This window comes from Musca domestica, unplaced genomic scaffold (assembly GCF_030504385.1).
Source record: "Musca domestica strain aabys unplaced genomic scaffold, Musca_domestica.polishedcontigs.V.1.1 91, whole genome shotgun sequence".
Taxonomy (NCBI): Eukaryota; Metazoa; Arthropoda; class Insecta; order Diptera; family Muscidae; genus Musca; species Musca domestica.
The window spans coordinates 1,079,960-1,099,936 of NW_026712439.1; the positions used below are offsets into that span (position 1 = coordinate 1,079,960).

The window sequence follows — 19,977 nt, forward strand, 5'->3', positions numbered from 1 at the left end:
TCCCTTGCTTTATAGGTCGAAGAGGATGTTTCTCCCGTGTATATTCGCACAACGGCAAAAACGTTGTCGGTGCCTCTAAATCCCATAAAACATAAAAAAATAAACATAAAAAATACTTACCTTTGAGAATTATAAATAAATGTGAATTACACTTTATACTATTGCTTACCTTAGTAAACTATAATACTTAGCTTTAAAAACTATAAATATAAATTACAAACTATACTATCACTACCCATAGTAAGCTGTAAATTTATTTATTTATTCAATTCATTCCGTAATAGTAAAGCCTTCAAAGCTAATGAATAGTATCTTAACTTTTCTCAAAGTAAAAATTGAAAACAATTCTTTGTGTGAAAACAATTAAAAAACATTAGTGGGTAAAAAAAATACACTTCACCTTGAAGGAGGACATTCCATTTGTTACATCGCTTAATATCCATCGTAGACACCATAAGGTATATATTCATAACCAGCATAAAATTCTTAGTCGATTTAACGATGTCGGTCTGTAGGTCCGTCTGTCCGTTGATAACACATTACATTATTTGACGCAGGGCTTTAAACTTCTCCGGTCCTCGTTTGGTATAGCCCCCATATAACGGTACCTCTCGATATTCGATAGTTTGATGGTTTTAGTCACATTTTCATACGGATTTGTCTAAAAATTGGTATTAGTAGTTCATTATGGGTTCAACCTTCGGTGGCAGAAAGTTGTATGTATAGGTAAACGTCCCCTAAAGCGCACATATAACGGCACCCACCGATATTTGATAATACTAGCCACATTTTAACAGGAAATTGTTCCAAATGTAATATTTAAGACTTCCAATAGATAATAATCCTTGTATTATAAAATTGCCTATACAGGTCCCCGTTTTGGGTTTTTGAGATGCACGGCCGAACTTATTGTTTTTCTACTTCTTGTGAAATATTATTTTCATTGTTTTTGTTTATATTTGCAATCGCCTTGACATGTGTAATGTCTTACTTAAAATTTTTGTTTGCAGGTCATTTTATACCCTAAACCATACTCATGATAGACCCTACAACGTATATATATTTTGGATCAGCGTGAAATTCGAAGTCGATTTAGCTATATCTGTTTGTCTGTCTCTATGCTGTAATCGCGTAATGATTCACGTAATCCGTAATCTAATATGTTGAACGAATTGAGATAGAAAGCTATTTGCCTGTTATTGGCTTAAACTTATTTTAGTGTGGAATACTTGTATTTGCTTCACCCATTTCCTTTAAATAATAGTATCGTTAAACATTCACATCAAAGCGTTTTCTTTTCTTCCTTACTTAATTTCATGATCTTTTTTAATTATTCGATATACAATTTTTCCTTCCAGCTTTCATAACACATTTATTTTAAGGTTCTCAACTTATTTGAAGGTTCTCAATGTCACAGAATTAGTTGTGTTCCAGTACTTTTTTAGGAGTAAAACTAGCAGAAGAGAGAACAGTACGAAATGCCTTTCTCATTTAGGTGTGCTCAAAAAATAAGGGAACGGAAAATTAGCAGAAATGCGATAAAATGTCAACATTCAAAATTCCAAAAGAAAACAGTCTAAATCGGACTGGCGAAACCTTACTGAAATGGACGCCAAACATTAAAAAAATAGTATTTAAAATAAGTTAAAATTAATATTTTTTAGAATGCTGTTTATTTAGAAGGACTTGTTTTCAGAATGCGTTGAAGAGTATTTAGAGGTGGAGTTTTCTCAAATCCCAACCTCGGAAAAGCTGACATGGTTGGAATATTAAGTCTGCTAGAATGTTAAGTCTGCTAGAAGACTTAATGCAGCCCTGCTTAAACCCGTGTTCTAAAACATTAGCCGAAAAAAGAGGCAATTTAAGGGAAAATTAAAATTCTGCTTTACTTTATATTTAACGATTCCATTTAATTGTTTTTAAACATTAATGTTCCAAAATTATTTATAAAGCAAATGGATAAAAAATATTTGTATAAATAATGACTTAACACTGTTTTGTTTTTGATTCAAATAAGCGAAGAGAAATTTGACTTGAAAGAGATATTTTTTCTTGAGCAGCGCTGCTTAATGCAACAAGTTGGGAAGACAGCCAACCTAAAAAATAAAAAGAAAATGTTCGCAATAATAAGCGAACATATTTAATTTTAAGCTTAATTTTTCAATTTACCTTTCACTAATTTTGCACTGTTTTCCAATACGTTTTCTTGATAACATCAGTTGCTCCATATTTTCTCTTTTTGGTTTTTGCACGACAAATATTAGTTTTTCTTAAGTTTTTCAGTTTATCCTTTTTCTTTATATTTGTTGTCACGCGCGAACATTGAAATGTATCAATACATTTTTCAACCTTGTTAGCCCAGGTTCTGGAACACAACTATTGTTGAATGAATACCTTAAACCAATAATCATATTTACATTGTCAAGCAAAAAATACTTTGGCATTTAGTGTATGTTTGACATAAATACAAGTAAACAAGCTGTAAGTTCGGCCGGGTCGATCTTTGAATACCCTCCAACATTTGGAACGATTTTGGCAATTTCAAAAATAAATAAAATCAGATAAAAAGTCTGTTAAAATCTTAAAAATACCGAGTGCAGCCGTTATATTAGGGTTTATAGGACGTGGACCTGCAGAGGCAACTTTTGTCATAAACCATTACTATACTTAAATGCGAAACTTGAATAAAAAAATTCAGTGAACAATGTAGTTAAAATCATCAAAATATCGAATATAATGAGGAACCGTTATATTGCGGTTATTCGAAGACGTGGACCTGCACAGACAATTTTCTGTCATAGGGTGTAGTACCCATTACGAACTTCAAATACCAAATTTCAAACATTTTCGGTGAATAATGTCGCTTAATTCACCAAAATACCGAACAAGTAAAAAAGCAGTAAGTTCGGCCGGCACGAACTTTGAACATTGGGATAAATTAGGAAATTTTTAAAAAAAATTAAATCCATTAAAAATTCTGTTAAAATCTTAAAAATGTGGAATACCGATATATGTGGGATATACCGATATATGGGGGATATACCGATATATGGGGGATATACGATATTGTGGACCTATATAGACAATACTATTTCAGAGGATAAAGTACTCACGCGGAACTCCTTGTGAGCAAATTCAAACAATTCCATTGGAAAGTATGGCTAAAACCATTGAAATAGCGAATATCTTGGGATACCGTTGTATGGGAATAAGTGATATCATGACCTACATAAATAATTCTCTTTTAGGAGATAAAGTACTCATAAGGAACTTCTTGTGCGGATTTTCAAACAATTCCGTTGAAAAATGTGGCTAAAATCACAATATCGAATATCGGGCCGTTATATTCGTGATATACTTTGTGTACAAAATCTACACTTTGTACTGTAAATTTTGAATGTTGCTTAACTAATGGCATTTTCAACGAAAAAATATATTTAGTTTAAAATTTAAATAACCCTACACATTGATATCATACTATGAAAGTAGAAAAACATTCAGTTCGGTCATACCGAATTCTTAATACCTTCTAACTTTTGGTAACAAAGAAACATTTCAAACAAAATTATCTGGTTTAAAAACCATAACCATAACCACGCAACACTTCAAATAACAGTGAAGTCGGTTGGAGGATGCAGTAATGTTTTCAAAATACAATAAAGTGGATGGTGGCGTGAATCCATATAGACAATTTTTATACCCTCCACCATACATAGTTTGAAGGGTATATTAAGTTCCTCATTCCGTTTTAAACTCATCGAAATAATCATTTTAGACAAAACAAAGTATATATATTCTTGATCAGCGTAAAATTCTAAGACGAGTTAGCCTTGTCGGACCGTCTGTCAGTATGTTGTCATAACGCTAGAGTCATTTTTTGCACAGATCAGTCTTTTGTTTGCAGGCAGGTCAAGCTCGAAGATGGGCTATATCGGTCCACGATATCGTATAGCCCCCATACTACGGTACCCCCGATATTCGGCATTTTTATGATTTTAGCCACATTTTCCAATGGAATTGTCTGAAAATCCACACAAGGAGTTCTTTCTGAGTACATTACAGACTGGAAGAGAATTGTTTATTTAGGTTCACGATATCGTATAGCCCCCATACAACGGTACCCCCCGATATTCGGTATTTTGATGATTTTAGTCACATTTTCCAATGTAATTGTCTGAAAATCCATATCTTTCTGAGTACTTTTCCCTCTGGAAGAGAACTGTTTATACAGGTCCACTAATCGTATAGCCCACATACAACGATATTTGACGATTTTAGGGACGTTGGTCACCGGAGTTGTTTTAAATTGCGTACCAAGAATTCGTTATTGGTACTATAGCCTATGACAAAACATTGCTTATGCATCCCAATTTTATTCGCGGGAGTTGTTTCAAATTTTACGTTTAGAGTTCGTAGTGGGAACTACAGGCTATGATTTAAAATTGTCTATGCAGGTCCAGGCCTTCGTACAAGCCCCATATATCAGTACCTCTATATATTCCATACTTGCATGAATTTAGCTACATTATCCGCGGATTTTTTTTCAAGTTTCGTATTTCAATATTGTAATGGCTTACGACAAAAGTTGCCTATGCAGGTCCGTATAGACCCCAATATAACGGCTATATTTGGTATTTTTAAGATTTTAACAGAATTTTCGGTAAGTGTTATTTTTTGAAAATTTTCAATTTGGCTCCAAATGGTGGAGGGTATTCAAAGTTCGGCCCGGCCGAGTTTACTGCTTTTTTCTAATTACAAAGAAAGAAAGAAATCATCACAATACCGAATATCTAGATTTACCCTTATATGGGGGCTAAAGACAAATGTCGAAATATGCATAATATTATGCCACAGTAGGAAAAATTCCTTTAAAAACTCTAAATAAAAAAATTCAAAAAAGTGAAATCTAGCCAATATGATCAAAATACGGAATATTGGGATGTGCCGTTGTATGGGCGCTTTAGGAAAATATAGACCTTAAGGTGTTGCAAACGAATTGCCTACTTTAATATAACCATTGTGTAGGGTATAAAAATGAGTGAGTTCACAAAATATATATTAAATTAGGCAACATATGCTATTTTTTCCAAAATGTCTTCAGAGATATTGGCTTTAAAGCTCGCACATCCCGATGTTTTTCAGTTCCATGAAATGATGTTTTGAATATAAAAAAACTATGGTTTGTGTACCAGGTATTGAACCATAGATGCACAAAACAGTACGTTTGCGGTGATCTCATACGTTTATGAGACTTCAACGAATGTGGACATGCGAAAAAAAACAAATGATAGATAGCTTTTGTAGGAACATATGAATATATTGGGCTTATATCCAACGCGTGTCTTGGACCCGGACTCTCGTGTGAAATATCCGAGTACCAGGTCTGTCTAGAATACATTTCAAAAAAAGTCCGAGCGGACTGTCTACAAAACCGGATTGAAAACTGTCACAACTTTGTTTCGGCCAGTAGCTGGTACCTTCACTGCTTATATGTTTGTGTTTGTTTGTTTTTCTTCAATAACATTTAGTTTTTGTTGTTTTTATAAATACAAAAAAATACCCCTTTTGGATTTATGAAAACATAAATAAGGGCACAAACAAGGTATTTATACAATAGAAGATTAACCCACTGAGTTTATTAGATCAAGTGTGTTAATCTTGTGTGTTTAGATACACCCTTAGAAGGATAAAAATACTGTTCATCTGATGTTTTTTTAGATACACAATCAAAAGAGACCTAATAGAGAGACGAATGATGTTGAACTAGTAAAAAACTGTAAGTTCGGCCCGGCCGATCTTTGGACACCCTCCACTATTCAGAACGATTTTTGGCAATTTAAAAAAAAAAATAAAATCCGTTAAGAGTCGGTTAAAATCTTAAAAATACCGAATGTAGCCGTCATATTAGCGTCTGTACAACGACGTGGACCTACATAGGCAACTTTTGTCATAAACCATTACAATACCCAAATACGAAACTTGAATAAAAAAAATCGGTGAGTAATGTAGCTAAAATCATCAAAATACCGAATGTAGTGAGGTTCCATTATATTGGGGCTATACGGAGACGTAGACCTGCACAGGCAATATTCTGTCATAGGTTGTAGTATCCATTACGAACTTCAAACACTAAATTTGAAACAATTTCGGTGAATAATTTCGCTAAAATCATCAAACTACCGAATATCGGGAGGTACCGTTATATGGGGCTATATGAAGACGTGGACCTGCACAGACAATTTTCTGTCACAGGCTGTAGTACCCATTACGAACTCCTAATACCAAATTTGAAACTTTTCCGGTGAATAATGTCGCTTAAATCATTAAAATACTGAAAAAGGGAGGTAGCGTTATATGGGGCCTATACCAAAACGTTACCTACATGACCCATTTTTAATACCAAAAGTCCTGCAGTACACGTTTGAGTAATATTATACTTTATGCTTGTTTCATATTTAAAGTTAAATGTAAATAATGCGTACGTTTTTCCTTTTTCTGCACAATAGTGACTATTCGTGGCATTCCCATTGCTACGAATCAGTCGAGTCTAATTGTTCGACTTGAATTTGTCACGAAAAGAGTAAAAGAAAAGATATCATCAAATCACACTAGAACAGAGTGGTAAATATTAGTACTCAATAAAAATGGAGTCGGGTTTATTAAGATCTTACATATAACTATAGCTGCTTGAATGTTATGGATCGCCTATTTTGGCGTTTATATCTTTGTCTGAAAATATGAACTCCAAAATCTAAATTATTTCAATTCCATAAATAGCTTACTTTAAAAGATAACTTCAATGTATCATGTTAGTATATCCACGACTATATCCGGAATATCACCAAACAAAAACCAAGGGAACTGATGAGGATTGGTGGCTTTTTCCGAAACATAGATATTCCCTGCCTTACCCCATGGTAAACATTACCATCATTCTCCACTAATAAAGAAACATTGTTTTTATAAAAACAACAATAATGGCATTAAACCTAACTTTTTGCCACAACAACTGCTACGGTATGCCGAACAAACATTCTAACTCTTTCACTGCGGTGGGCTTTAGTTCTCCAGCTTGTAAATATAACATACTTATCATTAGTGTACACTAAAAATGAACTGAACACTTGCCAGCCAATAAAAATGCAGCATTATGACATGGCAATACCAAGTATGTTCGTGTGGATAAGAGAAAAAACATATAACACTATTTAATTAAAAAATTAACATTTTAAGTGGTTTTGTGGAGTTCCTTTTCCACATAATGTTTAAAGCATTGATTTTTTCCAGTAAACTAAACCGTTCGAAAAATATGCGGAAGTAGTAATTATTATATTAGTTACAACAAAATTGATTATGTTTTATTTTATGGTGAAAATTATGTTGTGCAGAAAATGTAAAATTAATGATAATTTCTGCTCCAAAAATACGTCAAGCGGCTCCACATGAAAGTGAACGATTGGAACTAGCAACTAGTTGGCCGCATGACTTTAACTCCGTAAAAACTTCAGTAAAGAATCCTGGTTCTGCATTAATCTTAAGCATTTTTGTGCTTAAACGGTTGACAATAAGTAGACACCTGGAATGAGAAAAATAATTTTAAATTAATAATATTTACAGTTATATTGTAACATATAAGTCTACAAATTTTAAGTTGTATATCGTACATGAGGACTCAATGCATATTACAGCACACAAGATTCGATTTCAAAGGCGAAATGGTATCAAATTTTTAGCTTCGGCACCAAATTATTAATTTTTGATTCTTAAAGCAAGGTAACGAAGCGAGGGGCGATTCTAAAATTAATCATAATCTTTATTAACTTTATTTTGGCTTAAGGTCAATTGAAAACATCAGTGTTTTATTTTTATAATTTTGATTTTTATTTTCCGATATTTCGACTGTCTTCGACAGTCATCTTCAGGGAAAACTACAAAGATACAAAACAATTAACAAATAGGATAACAATAATTCCACACAATTTTTCTCTTTATTCTAGAGAAAAGCAACAGTCTTGTTTCACCGTCTATGCTAAACTACATTTTTGTCTGTCTATGCTTTTGAACTAAGTTCCTATAAATGTGTGCACAGTGGTCAGTATAACTTTTATAGTTCATTCTAACATCTGTTGGTATGTTTACGATATTTAACTTTTCTAGAGTAAAACGCCTTTTATAATTATTTTCTTGTGTCAGTGTTTTAACGACTTTAAAATTTTGTTTATGGCCAGTCATCGTGCAATGTGTCGCAAGCGCCATCTTTTATTCTAGTGGTTTGTCCGATTTTTGATCTGACTTATGTCCATATAATCTAGTCTTAAGTTTGCTTTTTGTTGTACCAACATATACCTTCTGGCATATGTTAGTTTCGTCCCCTGTACATTTTATCTTATATACTACATTGCACTTGTCTTCTTTTTTTATTTTCGATTTTGTTTTGACGTTAATCTTATTCTTATTGACGTTATTCTTAGATTTTAAGGCTAATTGATACTTGTCCTCATTATAAATATTGGAGTTGCAGAATCGCTCAGAAAGTCCAGGTATGTATGTAACTGTATTATATAACTTTTCCATTGTATCCCTCGTTTTGATTTTATTATTGTTTTTGCGCCTTTTATAAGATCGTCAATAGTGTTTTCGGGAAGTCGTTGTTTTAAAGGACATTACGTATTCGTTGTTCGTTTTTTTTTTGGTGAAATCGTTAATCGAAATCGGGCGTCCAAGTATGCTAGCTTTCCTTGTTCTTCGGTTTTGTTGGTAAACTGCACATTTCAATCATAGGAGTTTAAAGCATTTAAAGTATTGTCAATTTCTGTTTTCTTTACAATGCAAAATAGGTCGTCAACATATTTTATCAATATTTTCGGTTTTGTCATCAATTTTCCCGTTGTAGCATCCAATAACTACTCCATTACGATATCCGCAATAATCGGTGATGCCGGAGATCCCATAGGAAGACCTTTTTTCTGTTTATACACCTTGTCATCATACGTAAAATATGATTGTTTTGTTATTCTTTAAGTCTTTAAGTTATTTAATGATTCACAGGTTTTGCTCATTCATACGGGGGAGCATAGGCAGGCTTAACACTTTGTTATGGCCAATGATATCCAGAAAAGGTGAAAATACTATTCCTGGTGTTTTCATTATCATTCCCTTGTGTTTGACATAATTGGTGTTATTTATGGTAGCTGTATTGTCAAAGGTGATGAGATAAGTACCACTTATACTTATTTCAGTGCTGTTATCTGTTTTAACTCACGCGGATCTTCATTGATTATAATTACGCCCACATCCACAAATGTTAAAGGTTTCGACAGAACCTCCTGAATGAATTGCACGCGCACAAGTATCATGCTTCATTACTCTGCTTGGTTGGTCTTTGCTTAATTCTTGACAGCTATGACCCTATCGTCGCATTCGGCAACGGTGTTATCTTCCAAATGCAATATAGTGTTGTTGTAGCTTACAGGAAATATTACTACCTCTTGGCAGCTGGACTCTACTCTAGGATATTCTTTGAGTACATAAATCATACTATCTGACTGTAAAATCCTTACATTAGAAATTTGCATTAGGTTAACAATATATACTTCTGTGAGATTTTCAACAAAAATAGACTTAAAATCATTATTATCAAAAATTGACGGATTTATAATATTAGTTTTAACCAATGTAACAGTTAACATTAAATTCTGAATTTCTGTTATAACCATTCTATCTCTAGCCAAGAGTACATTGTATAAATGAGACGTTTCTTTTATGATTTTGTTAACCGCATCTGTAAGCCGATTTATTTGTTTTTGAGTTTCTGTAAGTTGCGAATCCGACATCTTATGTCTTTCAAAGTCTGCTGCGTCCGGAGTTACTGCCACAAACTTCAATGCTGTTCCTAGAAAATCTAAACTTCTGGCTAATCTATTATGTAATTTTAACGCGGGCAGTAAATTTCGAGCGTGTTCTATGTCGACTTTGAGTAGTTTTCTCATATGCGACTGAGAAATAACTCCGTCATATTAAATTTTCCTTGTGGACCACCCTCCCTTTAATAAGTACTGAAGTACCCAGGTGAGCCTGTATATTTTCCTCAGAGTATAAGGGGGACATTTTGTTGCCTAATCTTTTGTTGTTATTCAGATACACTTTTTCGCCAACTTCAAAAACTCTGTTCTGTCTGTTTAAGTAAAACCGGTTTATTTGGGATTCTTGAGCATGTGCAATTTGGTCTCTTACTTCTTTTCTAAGATCATAAGATGACGAATGTATAATATCAATTGGTTTTAAACCTGTGACAGAATGTAATGTTATATTATTACTGTTGCTCGAATAATTCATTGACTTGTATCGCTAATTCCCTTGTTGATGTTAAGGCATCTAGCAATTTCCATTAATGTACTGTGGAACCGTCCCACTTGGCCATTTGTGCAGCTATGCAGAACAGGAACATTAACTACGTCTACGTCATATTGGTTTTTAAGTATGGTAGTTTCGGAGTTAAAAGATGCTTCAGGAGCATTAACTACGTCTACGTCATATTGGTTTTTAAGTAGGGTATTTTCGGAGTTAAAAGATGCTTCATTATCACAAAATATGACCTTTGTTTTGGAAATCGAGTTCATTAATTGAAGGATAGGCACTGTTACGTCAACAATTTTACGAGATGCTAATGGTTGGACAATGGCCAATTTGGAAAATTTGTCAATGCATGTGAGGAATTGTTTTTTATCTTTAGAAAAAATGTCGATATGTAAAATATCACCCGAGTAACCTGGTATTGGGGTTTCACCCAATTCCTGTTTCTTAGGGTGCCTATAGTGCCTTCGAGCATACTTTGCAGTTTAATACAACTTCATTTGCTAGTCTTGTCATTTTTGGGAGATAATAATCTCGGATTATTTGCATTATCAGACTTAATATGTTTGTAACAAAATTTTTACAATACCAGAACTTCGTTCCTGGAAAGCTTAATACCAATTTATTTTAAATACTAGCCAAAGTTCACAGTGCAACGCATTTTTTACGTCTGGATTTATTACAGGTTTAATAAGTTCTAAAAGTTCACATATATTGGCGAATTGGATTATATAAAGAGTTTTGGTACCAAACATTAAAAAACTTCATTTTAAAGGATATTTCGACTCCTCTAGAATTATCTAATTCCTAATGCAGCTAATCGGTTTTTCGGTTGACTCTATTGTGTAAGACAAACAAGAGTTTTCACTATGTATGGTGGCTGCATTTGATTGTAAATCGTCTTACAACATGCTTACATTTTGTCTGGAAATAGCATCAGCTATGTAATTCTCTTTCCCTGGTTTATAATGAATTTTTGCATTAGTGTTCTTTTCGGAGACGTTTGCAAGGTTGATGGTCAGTAAAAATATTCAACTCTTTAGTTCCATACAATTACGGTTGAAGTTTACGTAGGGCCCAAACATTTCAATTTCATTGGTGGCATAATGCAACTCGTTGTCTTTCAATGTCCGCGAGATCTGATCATTTTGCCGGGGCATACTTTGTTAAGTTTTTTTAAGAAAGTGAGGTTTTTTCCTTCTTCCTTTCCCTGTCTTGTATGCCATGCCATGTAAGGCGTGACTTCTTACTTCTGAGTTAAGTAAGACGGCCCCTTCTGTTTCATGGGTCATAATGATCTTGTCTTAGTGATCGAAAGGAAGTCCTAACGGCATATGTGCAGTCTAACCTAGCTATTATAGCTTGATAGTTGAGCAGCGTGTTATGTGATACGAGTAATGCTCTAGCCTTTCCCCTATTTGTATACCCTCCACCATACATAGTATGGTGGGTATATTAAGTTCGTCATTCCGTTTGTATCTCATCGAAATAATAATTTTAGACCCAACAAAGTATATATATTCTTGATCTGCGTAAAATCCTAAACTTCCTTCCGTCCGTCTGTTCGTCCGGCTGTCCGTCCGTCTGTTGTAATCACGCGAAAGTTAAAACGAATTAAGATAGGAAGCTAAAATTTTGCCTTTCTGCCTTTTGTCTGCGGACAGGTCAAGTTCGAAGATGGGCTATATCGGTCCACGGTATCGTATAGCCCCCATATAACGGTACGCTCCGATATTTGGTATTTTGATGATTTAGCCACATTTTTTAAGGGAATTGTCTGAAAATCTACACAAGGAGTTCTTTGTGAGCACTTTACCCCCTGCAAGAGAATTGTTTATATAGGTCCACGATATCGTATAGCCCCCATATAACGCTACCCCCAATATTCGGTATATTAACGAAATTCCACACAAGAAGTTCATTGTAAGTACTCTACCCCCTGAAAGAAAATTGTGCATATAGGTCCACAATATCGTGTATCCCCCATATATCGGCACCTTACAATATTCGGTATTTTTAAGATTTTAACACAATTTTTAATGGATTTTTTTAGAAAATTTCCTGATTAGTTTCAAATGGTGAGGCTTGGCCGACTTACTGCTTTTTTACTTTTTGTTCCTAATAATTGTCTTCGCTTGGTAGTCAGCTTCGCTGTCACCATATGACTTAAAAATTTCATATATTCCTCCTGAGTTCCATCGAACTCTGGAACAGATTTTATGATGTCTAAACCTACATCACATTTTATGGCCGGATTGATTTAATTTTTTCATACGTCTTGACATTTGGAACGTCTACCCTCATGTTAGAAAGTTCTTTACATAGCGCATCAAATTTGATTTGAAATTCTCTCTGCATCCGGGTCTCCTGTTCACACAGGGCATTGTTTTCCTAAAGTGTCAGTGTCTTCACTATCGTACTCTTGCTTTTTTTCTCTGAGTTCTCTACCCCAACTCATCAGCATCAGCTGATGGTTTTCTACACCGTATTTCTATAATTTTATATAAACGGCAGAGCTACCTTTATCTAAATAAAGCTTCACGCACAAACTCAATGCTAATTTTCGCAATATACTTTAATATTTTAACTACTTACATACACATACGAAGTCTGTTTAGATCCCACAAAGTATATATATTCTTGATCAGCATAAAATTCTATGTCGATTTAGCGATGTCTGTCCGTCGTTGGAAATCCCTCTAGCTTGCGAACAAAATGAAGTAAGTTGATAAATTTTTTCTCAAAAGTATATTATGTCTGCAGGACTTTTGGTATTAAAAATGGGTTACGTAGGTCCACGTTTTTTAATGATTTAAGCGACATTATTCACGAAAATGTTTCAAATTTGTTACTTGAAATTTGGTGTTTGAAGTTCGTAATGGATACTACAGCCTATGACAGAAGATTGTCTGTGCAGGTCCACGTCTTCCTATAGGCTCAATATAACGATTCCTTACTATACTTGGTATTTTGATGATTTAAGCTACATTGTTCTCCGAATTGTTTTATTCAAGTTTCGCATTTAAGTATTGTAATGGTTTATGACAAAAGTTACCTATGCGGGTCCTACATTCGGTATTTTTAAGATTTTAACAGACTTTTTAACAGATTCTATTTTTTGTTTTAAATTGCCAAAATCTTTCCATATGGTGGATGGTATAAAAGACCGCCCGGCCGTACTTACAGTTTTTTGTAGTTGTTTTTAATTGAAAACAATAACCCAATATGTTGAATATTATACAAAGCAATCGAGTTGATCTATTTTTTAATTGTTTATGTTCGAAACTTATTGGAATTATGTCCGACTGTTGGACAAAAATTTACCTTTGATAAGCATTTATTTCGAGCTAAGAATATCAACTCAATATTTCCAACAAGTGTTACAAGTGTGTTCGACCTTTTAATTTTGTGCGATATTTTAGATGTCCCAATTTTGTCAAAATTTTTCAGTGTTTTCCAATTTTTTATGAAAGGTGTTGCTAATTTTTTCGAAACGATTTTTGTTGTCGCATATAAAAAATTTTCTCTTTGCCAGGCTTTCAAAAAATGTTGCTTCCATTTAAAATTTGGTCGAAGTTTAAATTAGTCTTTGAGGTACTTTGGTGAAATAATTTAGAACGCTTACATATGATTCGTTATAACCCCTGAAAACTACAATTTTGTATTAGCAACTTTTTTTTTATCGAAAAGCACATTAGAGCACAGATTTTAGAAAATCTTGGTGTTTCGGGTGTAAATATGCAGGACCCTCCCCAAAATCTTCATGTCATGAATCATTCCCTCGTTGACAATTATAATTTATGCAGATTTAGTAGCCGGGGGGGAATGCAGGTGTTCAATACGCATGTCAAAGGCAAGGCGTTGTGGTTGTTATCCCTTTTATTTGTATTGATCGTGTCTATGGCTTATTTTCCACGATGTTTGATTTGAATGTGATTTGTTTACGTGGTGTAAATGGGGATAATTTATGTGGATTCAGTAGCCGGAGTGAAATGGGGATAATTTATGCGGATTTAGTAACCGGGGCAAATGCAGGTGTTCAATACGAATGTCAAAGGCAAGGCGTTGTTGTTGTTATCCCTTTTATTTGTATTGAACGTGTCTATGGCTTATTTTCCACGATATTTGATTTGAACGTGATTTGTTTACGTGGTATAAATGGGGTCATTTATGTGGATTCAGTAGCCGAGGTGAAATGGTGATAAATTATGTGAAATGCAGTGTTCAATGCATTCCCTATGATTTATTTTTCATGATGGTTGATTTGTAGGTGATTTGTTTGCGTGGTTTGTTTAAGCATAGGTAATGTAGGTGTGTAATATTTTTAGGGGATGATTGTGTGTAATGTTTAAGACGAACTGTAGTAAGATGATCTTTGGACCGGGTGATGCAAGTGGTTATGTGTGATGGTGCCTATGACTTATTAACCACGGGGCTATCTATTACAGTTAATATCGTGTAGTGAGTTATTGTATGCATACTGTAGGCGATGTCTGTGTGTGTTGTTTAAGACGCACTCAGTGTCGAGATGACCTTGTTTTAGGATGGCGCCTAATTTCTTTACATTACAAATGTGTGTATGAATTATGATTTTTTTTATTTGGAATTTCCTTACTAACAATTTGTGTGGGATATACTAAGATTTTTTTTTTTTTTTTTTTTTTTTTTTGTATATTTGAATTATGAATTAATTATCAATAAATTCGGAAAAAGGTTGACATTTATTCTACAAATATTGTTTGAGTGATAGAATCTTGGTATTCGTCAAGTGTAAGATGAATTTATTGGTTGCAACCAAGGGTTTCTATAATGTATGCAGGTGCTAGCATTGAGACATACTTAAGGCTAATTTCTGTTCTAGGGAATTTTTAAGATGTTGTGTGTATGAATTATACATTGACTTTCAATAATTTTTTTTAATTTCCTCAAATGTTGTTTTGAATGATGGATTCTTGGTAGTCTTCGGGTTAAAATAAGTTTCTTATAGGAGACAGTCAAAATACCCGTGGTGTAAACAATTGTTGTAACAGCGTCGATGTTTTGTGAAAAGTCTGTTTCTCATATACACTTTCTGTTGAGACTTCGACTATAAAGTATCATTTTTTTTACGTGAAAAAAAAAACCTTTTTAAAATGGAATCCGAAAAATTTGTATCCAAACTCTGCTCAAAGAAATCAGCTAGCCCTTCAGCTTATAAAAAACATTTAGAAACGCACAAAATGTGCAATATTTGCAAGAAATTTTTATTGCATTTCGCAGCTCTTAAGCTTCATTATGCTGTGGAACATTCTGAGCAAGGAACCAAACCACAGCAAAATGAAAGAAATTTTTGGAAATATGAGGAACAACAGAATCAGTTTCGCAATGAGATGAGCATTTGGGTGCAGCATCACCTTAATAATAATTCACCAAAGTCGAACCAACAAGACATTCCACAGGAATATAATAATCAAGACCACAATCAGTCAGGAAGATCGACGCAAAATCAAAATATCAACCATCACCAACAAAACCATCAACGAACACAACACCAACAACATTGCGAGCATCAACAACAACAACAATGGAATCAACCTCAACAAGAACAATGGAATCAACTCCAACAACAATGGAGTCAACCACAACAACAACAATGGAATCAGCCGCAACAGAAAGAAGAACAACATTTAGATAATCAAATGCAAAATTAACCTTGCACAAAAAGAATAAAATATTGCATTTCATGCAATGATAATATTTTATTAGAAACTTGGATCATGCATTGTAGATCAGAATTGCATAGAAATAAAAGCGAGAGAATAATTAAAGAAAACCTACAAACAACGAGTTCAGGCTTTGAAAAACGAATTGAGAAGTTCCAATATAAAATAAGCAATAATACTCTCGATTTCAATGAAGTAATTCGCAATTCTGAAAAATCGATTATCGCACTAATAGAAGACAAGTTAAGCACACATTATTTGATTAAATTAAATCTAAATGTTGTTGGAGAATATTTTAAAGAATCAGCAGAAAGTGATGCGAAATAAGCGTTAACAAATCTTCTCCACTGAAGGGATCTCAATATATACCAACACCAGCGACGCTTGCAAAGAAGAAAGCATGCATCAATATTTCAAATAATGATGTGTATTGTTTCAAATGGTGCATAATTGCCGCATTCGGAAATAGGCTTACGAATGCTGGAAAAACATCATCATAAAATATCAGAAATATTGCAGATCCGATAATAATTGTTGAAGATGGATTTAGATTAAATTTTAGTGGTTTATAATTTCCACTAGAATTGAGATCAATAAAAATATTTGAAGAAAATAATCCAAATATAAGTGTTAACGTTTTTGGGTACGAGGAAAATGCTGTTGTTGGACCATATCGCGTCACTAATAAAGAGAAGCCTATACACATCAATTTGCCGTTGTTGGAAAACGAAAACAATTCGCACTACATACTAGTTAAGGATGCATCAAGGTCAATAATGAAAATACAATACACATAAATATTTCTAATAACACATATATATTTTTATTTATTTTTTTTTTTTTTTAGATTATTGTCATCACAACTTTCCTCAGGAAGAAATCATCTGAAAATATGTAATACATGTTTTTAATACACACCAGATTTGAAACTTTTTGAGGGACATAAGGAGAATTGTTGTGGTGTTATTACACTTTTCCCCAAAGATGGTAAGAATAGATTAGCATTTGCAAAACTACAAGAAGCAAATGGATGTCCTCTTTGTAGTGTACGCTGATTTTGAGTGTGTTTTACAAGATACTGGGGGAGTGAGTAATACCATAAATAAGCGTATTCCATGCGCTTTTGGTTTTAATGTAAAGTGTAGTTTTGATAGTAGTTTAGATAAATATTATTCTTATACCGGTGAAAATGCCGCTCAAATATTTATAGAAACGTTTGAAAGGGTAGGTAAGAATATTTATAATAATAATTTGAATGTAAACCGCCCAATGACATTAACTGAAAAAGAATCATTTTCTTCCGCGGTGTATTGTCATATATGTGATGACGTGTTAGGTACAGATAGAGTTCGCGATCATTGTCATATAACTGGACAGTATAGGGGAGCAGCTCACAATGAGTGTAATATAAATTATACAATTTCAAAATTTATCCCTATTTACTTCCACAATTTCTCTGCTTATGACTGCCATTTATTTGTAACAAATTTGCTGAGAACAATTGAAGGGAAAACAAATATTATACCTCACAATAAAGAATTGTATACATCTTTATCACAAACAATAAAAATGAGTGATGGTAGATATGATACCCTTGAATATAGATTTTTAGATTCTTTCCGCTTTATGGCAGCCAGTTTAGACGCATTAGCTAGTTTCTGTGATAATTCAGACTTGACATCTATAAGGAAACATTTTTCGAAAGATGATGAGTTTAGATTGACGAGGAAAAAGGGTATATTCTGTTATGAATACATCGACTCATTTGAAAAATTAGAGGAAACTGCTCTACCTCCTATTGAAGCATTTCATAGTAAATTAAATGATAAAAGTTGTAGCGTAGAAGACTATAAACATGCAAAACAAGTTTGGAAAACATTTAAATGCAAGACAATACGTGATTACATGGAATTATATTTAAAAACAGACGTGCTTCTTCTAAACGATGTTTTTGAAAATGTTAGGAAATCATGTAAACGAATTCACAAACTAGATGCATGTCAATATTACAAAGCTCCTGGTTTATCTTTTGATGCTATGCTTCGTCATACGAAAATGGATTTGGATTTGTTAACAGATTCAGACATGTTTAATTTATTTAAAAATGGTATAAGAGGTGGCCTTACACAATGCTCTAAAAGACATACCAAAGCAAATAACAAATACATGAAAGATTTCGACAGTAGTAAACCATCTAGCTATTTATTGTATATAGATGCTAATAATTTGTATGGTTGGGCTATGCACCAATACCTGCCTACAGGAGATTTTGCGTGGGTTGATCTCGACAAGACGCCTTTTGATGCTCAGACAATAAACAATTTTAAAGTGAATCAACAAACTGGATATGTGCTAGTAGTTGACTTATATTAGATCAAAAACCAATTATCCAATACACTACATGAATCTAAAACAATGCTTAGAAAATGGTTTAGTCTTAAAAAAATTCATCGTGCTTTATCATTTACACAATCTCCATGGCTAGCCTCGTATATCAATAAAAATAATAAAGAAATGCAAGAAGCAACTAACGATTTTCTTAGAAACTTTTTTAAGCTTCTAAATAATTCAGTTTTTGGCAAAACTATGGAGAATGTTGATAAAAGAAGAGATATAAAGCTAGTAACTTGGCTTGATAAAGCACCAAATGTATTGGGTGCTAGATCTTTAATGTCTAGACCGAATTTCAGCAGTGTAACTGAATTTTGTACAGATCTTTGGGCTATTGAAATGAATCGGCTACAAGTAACATACAATAAGCCTACATATCTTGGTTTCTGTATATTAGAATTAGCCAAGTGGAAGATGTATGATTTCCACTATGAATACATGAAGAAGAAATTCGATGAGCGCGTAATTTTAAATTATATGGATACTGACTCTTTTATATATACAATATTTTCTGAAGATGTCTATGAAGAAATAAGACCCGGCATTGATAGGATCTTTGACACATCATCATACCCAGAAGATAATAAATATAATATACCCCGCCGTAATAAAAAGGTTATCGGTATGATGAAGGATGAAAACAGTGGCAAAATTATGACAGCATTTGTTGGACTAGGGCCTGAAATGTATTCATATACGGTAGATGATGGTCAAGAAGTAAAAAAAGCGAAAGGTGTCAAAAAATGTGTCATTGGGCGGTACACCATAAATAACTATAGAAACACCTTATACAATGAAACTAGTACTAGTGATTACATGATAAATTTTAAATCCAAATTACACCAAGTGTATACAACCAATTTGTATAAAGTAGTTTTAAATTATAAAGATAGTAAAAGAAAAGTAAGATTAGATAAAGTAAACGCCTATGATTGGGGTCATTATGGTATTGAGGATGATCTCAGTAATATGCTGCAGAATTATGAATCGGAAATGAATATTGACACCAATTTAATTTTATATATTGTATTATTAAATAAACCAACAATTTGTTATTTATTTGTAAGCTATTTATTCCACATTTCCTTTTTTAAATAAAAAAATATAATAATAAATAAAACATTTATAAAGTAATTTTTAATGCTTTTATTTTATTGAAAATTTATGACAGAGTAAGTACAAAAAAAAAGTATTAATAAAGAAAATAAATAAAATGAGAAAATATTTAGATTATCTTTCGAACAACAATTAATCGATCATGGAGTATTAAACAGTATGCTGATGTTTTCGATGGTATTGGTGTATTAGTTTCAAATTCCAGCTTAACATTTATAGGTCCGCTTTTAATGACTTCGTTTTGATAGCTAACATCAATTACTGCAATTGGCGTGTTTTTAAACTTTTCCCATGATAGAATTGGTTCGGGTTCGTTTAAAAAGTAATTTTGTTGAAACTTTGCGTACATATCATATAGTACTGCATATCTATTGTCCTCAAATTTTAAGTTCAAATCATTATACGGATATGTTTC

The 19,977-nt window shown here is 33.2% G+C and overlaps 1 protein-coding gene across 5 annotated transcripts in view; it reads right to left on the reverse strand.

Moving 5' to 3' along the window:
• Positions 1 to 226: 226 nt before the first annotated feature.
• Positions 227 to 19,977, reverse strand: part of LOC101888195 (cyclin-dependent kinase 5 activator 1) — a 210,432-nt gene continuing 190,681 nt past the window's right edge. For all 5 annotated transcript variants that reach the window (XM_005185404.4, XM_020037430.2, XM_005185403.4 and 2 more), the window contains one exon: positions 227 to 7,576. In XM_005185404.4, the coding sequence (XP_005185461.1) occupies positions 7,429 to 7,576 (148 nt within the window). In that variant the 3' untranslated portion in view covers positions 227 to 7,428. The remainder of the gene's footprint in view (positions 7,577 to 19,977) is intronic.